Consider the following 12,453-nt stretch of genomic DNA (forward strand, 5'->3'; position numbering starts at 1 on the left):
ACGAACACTCTGCATTGCCAGTGATGTGCATTGATTGGTGTAATATTCCTCATCTTATGATTTCAGATGGTCTGCAATGCTGACTGTGTGATCAGCAATGTTGTGGCAAAATGGCCTGGCTCAGTCCATGACTCCAGAATCTTTCGGGCCTCTGAAATCTATCAGTGCCTATCACAAGGTAAGCCACACAACCCCTATTTATAACCATCATGGCTGTGTCAAGAATATCACTGTGTTTATGAGGTAGTAATGATGAGATTTTGTGTTGACAGGTGAATTCTCTGGTGTGTTGCTGGGAGACAGGGGGTATGGCTGCCAGCCTTTTCTCCTGACACCTTTCACAGACCCCCAGGAAGCACAGCAGGCCTACAACCATGCCCATGCCAGGACCAGGGCCAGAGTTGAAATGACCTTTGGCCTCCTGAAGGCACGCTTTCACTGCCTTCACAAATTAAGGGTCAGCCCTGTTAGGGCATGTGATATTACTGTGGCTTGTGCTGTCCTCCACAATGTGGCCTGCCTGAGGAAGGAGAGGGCCCCCAGAGTGCCACCAGCCATGGACTGGGACAATCCGGCAATCTTCCCTGATGACGACAGTGGTCGGCTGCTGAGGGACCAATATGTGTTGAATTATTTTAGTTAGTATGTGTGCTTTCAATTTTGGTTAAATATGTCCTGCGGTGGCAGAGGAATTTGGGTTTTTTTGGGTTCGTTTTTTGACGAATTTGGCCTCTTATGATGTTTGTGCGGTATACTGTGTGTAATACAAGGCTGCAGGGAGGCTACTGCATCCATTCATTTGTCTGTTCAGTTGATGTGTATGGATTTGTCCTGCATTTATTTTAGTGTGCAGACATGCAGGGTGTGTTATACACATTCAAAGGTCTGTATATGTATCATTTTGTATAATATGCTTAGATTCTGTGCTTTCCATCTTGTAGAGTCACTGTGACTTCAGTTTTGAAAGGAGCTGATGGTTTACCTGCTTTGTTTTGTCCTTATTCAATAAAGGAACATAATGTTACACATTGTGTTTTTATATTCATATGGAATGTGTATTTGTTTATATGACAGAGTACTAGGGCCACACTGAAGAAAAAGGATAAAGTCATAAATTTATGAGGCTGGTTCTTTCTGCAGAAAAGCTACATATTGTTTTTACAGTTTTGATACTTATGACAATGTGATACTTAATATTCTGGCACATCAGCATGTCTTTGTTTATGAAACCATACTGAAGTACAATTTCACGAAATGCCCCACATCTGTCATTTTAACAACTGTCCTCCTTTAAAACAACTGGTTACAATATTATGACTTGTGTTTTTTTCCCCTCTGTGGCCCTAATATTCTAGCATTTTATATATAGCCTTATAGTCTATGGGAAACTGTAAATTATCTAATGATAGCAACATCATCTAAAAAGGTGAAACCAATCCTGGATAGGTGCGCGCTCACGGCTCACTCAAATAGACCCCGCCACAGATCACAGATTAACTGATTTACCATGGCAACTAGAGCCGCGTACTTTTCCCCGTCGGAAGCACAAATCCTCATGGAGGCATACGAGGAGGTAAAAGATATAATTAAGAAGAAAGGCAACACCGCCACAGTGATAAAGCAAAGAGAAAAAGCGTGGCAAAGTATTGCAGACCGCCTGAATGCGTAAGTAGTGCACAATTACACACTCACCGCTCCGCTGAAACATCACAATTACAATTCAAATATTTAATTCACATCTCCAAAAATGCAGTTGTACTGTAATTATGAAACGGTTAATTTTTTTTATTGAAATGCACTGCAGATATGAGTGAAATTGTGTAAAGTAACTCCATCACACTGTATAAAGCTATGATAAAAATTTTGATATTTTTACTGAAAACAAGACAAAAATACCAAGTAATTTTTTGCAGTGTGACTCCATTAAGTGTGTGTGTGTGTGTGTGTGTGTGTGTGTGTGTAGATTAAACATGAACGGGCCAAAACGGACATGGCAGCAGGTCAAAATCAAATACAAGAACATTCTGCAGAATGGTATGGTCCCTGACTAATATTTAACAAAGCACAAGCATATATTGTACCCAGAAGGTGCCTGCTCACACATTGTCTGTACTGTTTTAGCAGTGAAAAAGAATACCCACAGACAAGGCACGGGTGGTGGGTCACCAAAGGCTGACCTTACCCCAGCAGAGGACATGGCCTTGGAGCTAAATAAAGGCAGGCCCGTCTTAGAGGGGATCCCTGGGGGGAAAGAGACGAGCATAGGTTCCTCCCAAGATGCCACCCGCTTCATTCAAGGTATGTCCTTCCATCTCTACATGGGATACAACCACATTCATATTGAATCAATTTGGACTGTCTGACTTTGGTTTACCTATTGCCTTGCAGTGTCTGGCAGCACTGTGTTCCTGTTAGAGCCACCAGCACAAGCACCAGACGATGCTGATCCAGTGAGTACTCCATCAAAGGCATACTGTAGGCCTGGCATGTCTTGTCTACTAGCTTCAATATGAATCCGATTAAATGTGATAGGGTGAAGGCCCCAGTGCAGCAGCAACAGCACATGATGGAGACGATGATGAGGAGGAGACCATCTCTCTGGATTCCAGAAGGCATGAGGTATCATGTTAAGACTGTGAAAGTACTATTTACTCTACAATGGTGAGGAGTCCTCATCAAAATCAAAAAATCTAATTTCTTTTACAGGACCCAGATGCTATACAGTGGGAAAACCAGCCTGGCAACATAGTGCGTATTAATAAAAGGACACCACATCCTGCCAAATTCCAGCTGCGCTAATTGTATTGTGTTCACAGAGCTCACAAGCTATCAGAAAGTTGTATGGCAACCACCTCCGGTGCCAAATAGAACTGGCAGACATAGACATTCAGTACAAGAAGAAAAAGATGGAAAATCTTGCACTGGAGTTCGAAATAAAAAAGAGGACAATTAGGAAACTGGACCTTGAAATAAAAAAACTTGAGAGGGAGGTGAGATATGCCTTCAATGTACACTGTATGCTAACTGTAACACAAATGTATTAATCATTATTTTTCTTTCCTCCCCCAGCTCCAAGAAGATGACACAGCTCAAAATAAAAATTAGGTATATTCTCGTAAAGTCAAGTGAGCCATGACATATGAGCTCTTATTGTGAGCACACAGGACGGTGGCATCTTTCTAAGGTTTTTTTTATTTTCCCAGCAATCAGTACAACCAAGTCATCGTTATAAGGCATCGCCCTCTTTTGCCCACCCCCCCCAGCACCAGGTGTGGCCACTAGCCTATATGAAGGCCCAAAATTGTGTGTTCCTTTCTGCTCTGACAATGGCATGCCCATTCGTGCGAGATGTGGTGGATGAAGAAGCACTTGTGCTGAGGAGAGCCTTCAGGTGAGAAAGGGTCTTCAGGGACCGGTTGGACCCACTGGCCTTCCCTGATGACCATCTATATGAAAGATACAGGTTTTCTGCAGATGGCATCAGGTATCTATGCAGACTACTGGGTCCCAGGATTAAGCACCGCACTGCACGGAGCCATGCACTGAGTGTGGAGCAAATGGTTTGTGTGGCCTTGCGCTTTTTTGCTAGTGGAGCCTTCCTGTACTCAGTGGGGGATGCAGAACAGCTGAACAAGGCCACAATTTGCCGCACAATAAGGAGTGTGTGTCTGGCTATCAAAGCATTAGCAGATGTCTTCATCTCCTTCCCTGGCCACAGAAGACTCTGTGACATCAAAGAGGAGTTCTATAGGATTGCAGGTAAGAGGATCTACAAATTACAGGACAACTGTTAACACATAGTAGGATACTCATTACTTTGTGTGACAGGTTTCCCCAATGTCATTGGTGCAGTGGACTGCACACACATAAGGATAAAAGCCCCCTCAGGTGCCCATGAGGCCGATTTTGTGAATAGGAAATCCTTTCACAGCATTAATGTTCAGGTGAACATAACTTTTTGATATTGTCCATTGACGAACACTCTGCATTGCCAGTGATGTGCATTGATTGGTGTAATATTCCTCATCTTATGATTTCAGATGGTCTGCAATGCTGACTGTGTGATCAGCAATGTTGTGGCAAAATGGCCTGGCTCAGTCCATGACTCCAGAATCTTTCGGGCCTCTGAAATCTATCAGTGCCTATCACAAGGTAAGCCACACAACCCCTATTTATAACCATCATGGCTGTGTCAAGAATATCACTGTGTTTATGAGGTAGTAATGATGAGATTTTGTGTTGACAGGTGAATTCTCTGGTGTGTTGCTGGGAGACAGGGGGTATGGCTGCCAGCCTTTTCTCCTGACACCTTTCACAGACCCCCAGGAAGCACAGCAGGCCTACAACCATGCCCATGCCAGGACCAGGGCCAGAGTTGAAATGACCTTTGGCCTCCTGAAGGCACGCTTTCACTGCCTTCACAAATTAAGGGTCAGCCCTGTTAGGGCATGTGATATTACTGTGGCTTGTGCTGTCCTCCACAATGTGGCCTGCCTGAGGAAGGAGAGGGCCCCCAGAGTGCCACCAGCCATGGACTGGGACAATCCGGCAATCTTCCCTGATGACGACAGTGGTCGGCTGCTGAGGGACCAATATGTGTTGAATTATTTTAGTTAGTATGTGTGCTTTCAATTTTGGTTAAATATGTCCTGCGGTGGCAGAGGAATTTGGGTTTTTTTGGGTTCGTTTTTTGACGAATTTGGCCTCTTATGATGTTTGTGCGGTATACTGTGTGTAATACAAGGCTGCAGGGAGGCTACTGCATCCATTCATTTGTCTGTTCAGTTGATGTGTATGGATTTGTCCTGCATTTATTTTAGTGTGCAGACATGCAGGGTGTGTTATACACATTCAAAGGTCTGTATATGTATCATTTTGTATAATATGCTTAGATTCTGTGCTTTCCATCTTGTAGAGTCACTGTGACTTCAGTTTTGAAAGGAGCTGATGGTTTACCTGCTTTGTTTTGTCCTTATTCAATAAAGGAACATAATGTTACACATTGTGTTTTTATATTCATATGGAATGTGTATTTGTTTATATGACAGAGTACTAGGGCCACACTGAAGAAAAAGGATAAAGTCATAAATTTATGAGGCTGGTTCTTTCTGCAGAAAAGCTACATATTGTTTTTACAGTTTTGATACTTATGACAATGTGATACTTAATATTCTGGCACATCAGCATGTCTTTGTTTATGAAACCATACTGAAGTACAATTTCACGAAATGCCCCACATCTGTCATTTTAACAACTGTCCTCCTTTAAAACAACTGGTTACAATATTATGACTTGTGTTTTTTTCCCCTCTGTGGCCCTAATATTCTAGCATTTTATATATAGCCTTATAGTCTATGGGAAACTGTAAATTATCTAATGATAGCAACATCATCTAAAAATCATTTTTTATCCAAAATCATTGAAATTAATGATCACAAACGTTTAAATAACAGTGGGTCTAGTTATATGTGATAACAATGTATAGTGAGCAGTGAAATAACTATTGGTTTCCATTTGTGGTGACTGCTGACTGACATTAGGGATGAGATTAAATAGATCCTGGAATTTAGCCTGGTCTGGAGCAGGCTAGCTCCACAGAATAAATCTCCATGGTAATTTATACCATAACATATCCTCCTGCCCCCTATCCATCTTTAGTGCAACCGGATTACGGATCAATTGAGCCAGGATCACCAAGATATCCTGGCTTAATCCCTTATCCTAGTTTTGTGCAACAGGCCCCAGGGTGTGACATGGGTTATTTATGTGGTGTGTTTTGTCTTGGGTTTTTTGTAGGTCATGGGATTGTGGTTAGTGGGGTTGTCTAGAATAGTCTATGGCTGCCTGGAGTGGTTCTCAATCAGAGGCAGGTGTTTATTGTTGTCTCTGATTGGGAACCATATTTAGGCAGCCATATTCTTTGAGTGTTTTGTGGGTGATTGTTCCTGTCTCAGTGTTTGTTTGCACCAGATAAGGCTGGTTAGGGTTTCACGTTAGGGGTCTTGTATTGTTCGTGTTTATCTTTTATTAAAGATGAATCAAAATAACCACGCTGCATTTTGGTCCTCCTCTCCTTCGACACAAGAAACCCGTAACAACAATACATTCACAACAGATTTTAAAACAAATGAAGTGTGTGCCCACAGGCCACTACTCTACTACCACATATCTACAACACAAAATCCATGTGTAGGTGTGTGTATCTGGGTATTTGTGTTTGTATTTATTATGGATCCCCATTAGCTGCTGCCAAGGCTACAGCTACTCTTCCTGGGGTTCGGCAAAATTAAGGCAGTTATACAATAAAATACATTCATAACAGATTACATAACACACTGTGTGCCCTCAGGCCCCTACTCCACTACCACATATCTACCACACAAAATCTCTGTGTACGTGTGTACAGTGCATATGTTATCATTTGTGTGTATGCATGTGTCTGTGCCTATGTTTGTGTTGCTTCACAGTCCCCGCTGTTCGAAAAGGTGTATTTCTATATGTTTTTTAAATCTGATTCTACTGCTTGCATCAGTTAACTGATGGGGAATAAAGTTCCATGTAGTCATTGCTCTATGTAGTACTGTACGCCTCCCATAGTCTGTTCTCGACTTGGGGACTGTGAAGAGACCTTTGGTGGCATGTCTTGTCGGGTATGCATGGGTGTCTGAGCTGTGTGCTAGTCTTTAAACAGACAGCTCGGTGCTTTCAACATGTCAATACCTCTCACGAATACAAGTAGTGATGAAGTCAATCTCATCTCCACTTTGAGCCAGAAGAGATTGACATGCATATTATTAATGTTTGCTCTCTGTGTACATCCAAGGGCCAGCCGTGCTGCCTCGTTCTGAGCCAATTGCAATTTTCCTAAGTCCAGTAGTCAGGTATGACAAAACTGTAGCCTGTAGGATCTGCCCTGTTGATAGTGCTGTGAAGAAGGTAGAGCAGCGCTCTATTATGGATAGACTTTTCCCCATGTTAGCTACTGTTGTATTAATACGTTTTGACCATGACAGTTTGCAATCCAGGGTTACTCCACTCAGTTTAGTCACCTCAACTTGCTCAATTTCTACATTATTTATTACAAGATTTAATTAGGTTTAGGGTTTAGTGAATGATTTGTCCCAAATACAATGCTTTTAGTTTTGGAAATATTTAGGATGAACTTACTCCTTGTCACCCATTCTGAAACTACCTGCAGCTCTGTGTTAAGTGTTTCAGTAATTTCAGTCACTGTAGTAGCTGACGTGTATAGTGTTGAGTGATCCTCGTACATAGACACACTGGCTGTACTCAAAGCCTGTGGCATGTTGTTAGTAAATATTGAAAAAAGTAAGAGGCCTAGACAGCTGCCCTGGGGAATTCCTGATTCTACCTGGATTGTGTTGGAGAGGCTGCCATTAAATAACACCCTCTGTGTTATGTTAGACAGGCAACTCTTTATCCACAATGTAGCGGGGGATGTAAAACCATAACACATAACACGTTTTTCCACCATCTGATTCAATGAATGTTGGAGCTGAGTTTGCCTTTTTACCCTAATTTTTATTGAAGGTGCTCCAAAGATTTTTACTATCATTCTTTATGTAATTTATCTTTGTTTCACAGTGTAGTTTCTCCTTCTTTTTTATTCAGTTTAGTCACATGATTTCTCAATTTGCAGTACATTTGCCAATCGGTTGAGCAGCCATTCCTTTTGCCTCATCCCTCTCAACCATACAATTTTTCAATTCCACATCAATCCACAGGGATTTAACAGTTTTAACAGTCATGCTTTTAATGCTTATTAGTAACTGGGATAAGACATTTTGTTAATGTGTCAATGTAGCGTCTGGTTGCTCCTCATTACACACCACGGACCATCAAATATTCTTTACATCAACAACATAGGAATCACTACAAAACGTATTGTATGACCTCTTATACACCATATTAGGCGCAGCCTTTGGAATTTTGGTTTTCCTAGCTATGGCTACTGTATTGTGGTCACTACATCCAATGGACCTGGATACTGCTTTAAAGCACATTTATGAAGCATTAGTAAAGATATGATCAATACATGTTGATGATTTCATTCCTGTGCTGTTTGTAACTACCCTGGTAGGTTGACTGATAACCCGAACCAGGTTGCAGGCACTAGTTACAGTTTTAAGCTTTCTCTTGAGTGGACAGCCTGATGAAAGCCTGTCAATATTTAAATCCCCCAGAAAATAAACCTCTCTGTTGATATCACATACATTATCAAGCATTTCACACATGTTATCCAGATGCAGACTGTTAGCGCTTGATGGTCTATAGCAGCTACCCACCTGAATGGGCTTTAGGTGAGGCAGATGAACCTGTAGCCATATTACTTCAACAGTATTTAACATGAGATCCTCTCTAAGCTTTATAGGAATGTGGTTCTGAATATAAACGGCAACACCTCCAACTTTGGCATTTCTGTATTTTCTGTAGATGTTATAACCATGTATTGCTACCACTGTATCATCTAAATGAGTTTCAGAGATTGTCAGAATATGAATGTCATCTGTTACTAACAAATTATAGATTTAATTAACTTTGTTTCTTAAGCTACATGTTTTTTTCCATTGTTTTCTTAGCAGAGGTAGACATGCTCATGTTATTTATGTTTAGTACAAGGTGAACTGCACACATTGGACTTCCTACTAGGGCACACTGTCTCAGTGCTAACAGTATAACGCTGGTTCATAGGCACATGATTACTGCACACAATAGCTGTGGGATCAGCAGAGGCATTCAGGGCAGTAAGAGGGACATAAATTAGGTCTTCCAACACCCCTGGGATAATGTACATTTGCTGAAGCATTATGACAACTCAGAGATACAATGGTAGGGATTAACTGAGCTGAGCTTGGGTCAATGATAAGTCATTGACTCAACGCAGCCTTATAATGTTGTGAAAGGATTCAGGAACCCAAATGATTTGGGGGGGATCCCATCCTCCTTATAAAACGAGCTTTGTTTCCAGAATGTATCGAAATTGTCAAAAAACTTTACACCCACAGAACTGCAGTTGTCTCGTAGACAGTTATGGAGGGATAAAAGTCTGCTGAACTGTTCAATGCCACAATTTTGGGAGGGCAGAGGGCCAGATATTATGGGGTGTTTGTTGGTGTCAAGGTGTGACCCAATAAGTTATTTATAATACATCTTCAGCTGTTCTGAGCTGCCCTTCATAATGTCATTGAATCCCACATGAACTGTGATAGATTCAATTTCCTTATCCTGGTTTAAAATGTTTGGGAGCATCTTCTTTACGTCCTGTACTCGTGCTCCTTGATAGCACAACGTTTTTGCTCCAGGGACTGAGACATTTCTCATAATTGAACTGCCCAATACAACAGCCTGAGATGGGAATGGAGAAATTCGCCCATTCCTACCCCTCACACAATTTATTGAAACCTTCATGGGCCCACGAGAAGCAGGATAGCATACTTTCGTTGCTCCCAGTGATAGGTCTAGAACTCCCACAGCAGGCAGTACCCCGTCAGATCCAGAGAGAGGGAAAGGAGCCGGAACTTAATGACAAAGCCGCTGCTGGAGTCAGCGTCGCAGACACAGGCAATCCCAACGATGAAGGCGCAGACATGACTAGACATGACGTTGACTTGAAATATCTTCACGTACAGAATAAAAACCAGGCTTCTGTCATAAGTCAATTTAATGAAAAAGATATAAAGAATTACAGGGGGCAGTTTGGAAAAGCAAATCCGGCATGAATCATCCTCTGGAATAAGGTACATGCTAGGATAGTAATTACATAACAAACATCTATGAATAGGGAAATATAATGCGGCAAAGAGTACACCGAGTGTACAAAAGATTAAGAACACCTTCCTAATGTTGAGTTGCACCACCCCTCAGAAGAGCCTCACTTAGTCGGGGCATGGACACTACAAAGTGTCGGACGCATTCTACAGGGATGCTGGCCCATGTTGACTCCAATGCTTCCCACAGTTGTGTCAAGTCGGCTGGATGTCCTTTGGGTGGTGGACCATTCTTGATACACAAGGGAAACTCTTGAGCATGAAAAACCCAGAAGCGTTGCAGTTCTTGACACAAACTAGTGCGCCTGATACCTACTACCATACCCTGTTCAAAGGCACTTAAATATTTTGTCTTGCCCATTCACCCTCTGAATGGTATACATACACAATCCATGTCTCAATTGAGTCAAGGCTTAAAAATCCTTCTTTAACATGTCTCCTCCCCTTCATCTACACTGATTGAAGTGGATTTAACAAGTTACATCAGTAAGGGATCATAGCTTTCACCTGGTCAGTCTATGCCATGGAAAGAGCAGGTGTTCTTAATGTTTTGTACACTCCGTGTAGGCTTATAGGGTTAGAGAGTACATCACATCATCTCATGGGATCTGTCAAGGCTACGCACAGCAGAAATATGACTGAAATATTCTAGTTCCTACACCACCTTCTATATTCAAACTATAGGCCTTTTATAATTTGATGAACAAATATGCAGCACTTTGCTCATGCCAGTCCTCTCTCGAAGGCAAAATTAGTCTTCCTAGTCGGATTCTGCAATAATGTGGATGTGTGTGCGCAGCTGTTTCAGCATGTTGTGGAAGTCGAGCAAGAGTAGACTCTAAAAATCCTGGAGTCGTTCATCCCTATAGCCATCTAGCTTGCTAGTAATTCTAGCTTTATGTTAGCTATAATTAGTTTGTTTGTCTCTGGAACTTGTATGGGAACATCTGAACAGTGCGACACACCTGGTTAGTTTGCTAACCTTAAACATTAGCTAGCAACCCATCTAGAACATAGATGGCTAGCTAGCTCACTACCAGAGCTGGCAATTTAATGAACGTTAGTAAAATAGCTAAATTACGCTGTGCTTGGAGCTTGAAGCTACGTTGATTTAGAACGGACGTTTCTTGCGCTGTCCATGGTACTGGAAGTTGACTGGCTGACTTCGATTGCTAGCTATCTAGCTTACCAGCTGACAGCTGTACAGCAACGTGACTGATGGGCCAGTGTGAGAAAAATAACTTGTTTAAACTGATGGAAATGTTAGTTAGAGCAAATTATTTACACAAATACTTCAACAAAATGAATCTCAGTATTCTTATTTACATAAAAAGAGCACCAGTTTTTCTTTCATTTCAAAGAGGTAGATACGCTTAATGATGGACCAGGAAAGCTAATTCTTAGTAGCCCCAGTCTTTCATCAAGGCGGCAACAGTTCATTGTCATCTGTGTCTAAAGGGGAAGTCTGAGATTTAGGCCACACGACCACCAATCACCAAACAGAAAGTAAAAACCAAGGAGGATAAAAATTACATCTCAACTGACACAAAATATGACAATGAAACCCAGAAGATTGAGAAACAGACTGCAGTTAACCTTGCCATTTTCAGAGGCATTGAAAAGCACATACCCAGTACCGGCACATACCCAGTACCGGCAAATGCCAGCTCCAGACATGGCCACGGGCCGATGTTTACACCTTTGTCTCAGTGTAAAGAGCCACAATGTTTCCCCAGACCATGTCCCAACAGGCAACAGGTGATGTCCAATGGCCATTGACCGGTATGGGGCAGGCTCATGGGGCAGGCTACCCAACCATGTCTTTGTTCCAGGTAAGATTGCTTTAGAAATAGTTTATCTTATCAGTAACATTTCACCCCAACTAAGCATGGTACAGTCCTTACATATTTTATTAGAATGGAATATTGTTGTTTTAATCTATAACATGTAGCAATGGGCAGCATCCATGGAAGATCTAACACCATCTTAAATTGAGTATGTCACTCATTCAGGAGAAGAGGTTCTTCCACCACGAGGGAATGCTTCACCCATCCTCAAGACTCCTTTTTCTGGAATTTAATAAACTTTTCCTTGACAAATAATGTAGTTTTGTCTGGTGTCCATTATAAACTATAAAGAGTAGCTAGGTTACGTCCACAGAACCACAGCGCTGTCGATTTTCACAATTCTGCTGTCCTTGGTGTTGAAGTTAAACGTGTCCGCCTGTGCGGCGGGTCATATTTTCTATTTTTAATTCAAAACTTTAACTATGAATGATCATTATTTCACCACAATCTAGCCATATTTTGTTTGTAGTAGCGTTGACAACATTGAACTGTGACATGCTCTCAAAATTATATTTCAGAATGGTAGCGTATTATAAAGTTATTATGACATAACTGCAGATCGAACTGTAGAAGTCTGGCGAACTATAGATATGTAGTCTGGCGGTCTCAAAAGTAACAACGTGTGTGTGATGTCTGCAGAACATAGCTAAATAACCTTGAATGCGTCATCTATCTGGTGTTTGCATGTAATTATTGACTAATCTGTGGCTGGACTATTTTCAGGTGAGCTCAAATTTGGTACTTTAGATCAGTGATTTTGGCTGTGGAAAATAGGCTGTCTTCGTGTGTATCTAAGAGCAACCACTAACAATATTTAT

General features: G+C 41.6%; 1 protein-coding gene across 2 annotated transcripts; it reads left to right on the plus strand.

Annotated features, from left to right (window-relative positions):
- Positions 1–1,536: 1,536 nt before the first annotated feature.
- Positions 1,537–3,101, plus strand: LOC149983943 (uncharacterized). Of its 2 annotated transcripts, XR_016495164.1 has the most exons (5): positions 1,537–2,034; positions 2,122–2,298; positions 2,389–2,450; positions 2,533–2,990; positions 3,070–3,101. XR_016495164.1 is itself a non-coding variant. In XM_090231509.1 (4 exons), exons 1-4 carry the CDS (start codon positions 1,971–1,973, stop codon positions 2,629–2,631), a joined length of 402 nt encoding a protein of 133 aa, XP_090087635.1. In that variant the 5' UTR covers positions 1,537–1,970; the 3' UTR covers positions 2,632–3,101. The 2 variants fall into 2 exon arrangements, 1 of the variants encoding a protein (XP_090087635.1); XM_090231509.1 differs by having other exon boundaries at positions 2,533–3,101.
- Positions 3,102–12,453: the final 9,352 nt, after the last annotated feature.

The sequence above is a fragment of the Oncorhynchus mykiss genome, chromosome 4, assembly GCF_057628025.1.
Source record: "Oncorhynchus mykiss isolate SJ-2025 chromosome 4, ASM5762802v1, whole genome shotgun sequence".
Lineage (NCBI taxonomy): Eukaryota > Metazoa > Chordata > Actinopteri > Salmoniformes > Salmonidae > Oncorhynchus > Oncorhynchus mykiss.

Coding starts and splice junctions, on each gene's coding strand:
- LOC149983943 (XM_090231509.1), top strand. CDS start 1,971: ATGAACGGGCCAAAACGGACATGGCAGCAGGTCAAAATCAAATACAAG. Junction 2,035..2,121: donor CAAGAACATTCTGCAGAATG/GTATGGTCCCTG, acceptor GTACTGTTTTAG/CAGTGAAAAAGAATACCCAC. Junction 2,299..2,388: donor TGCCACCCGCTTCATTCAAG/GTATGTCCTTCC, acceptor ATTGCCTTGCAG/TGTCTGGCAGCACTGTGTTC.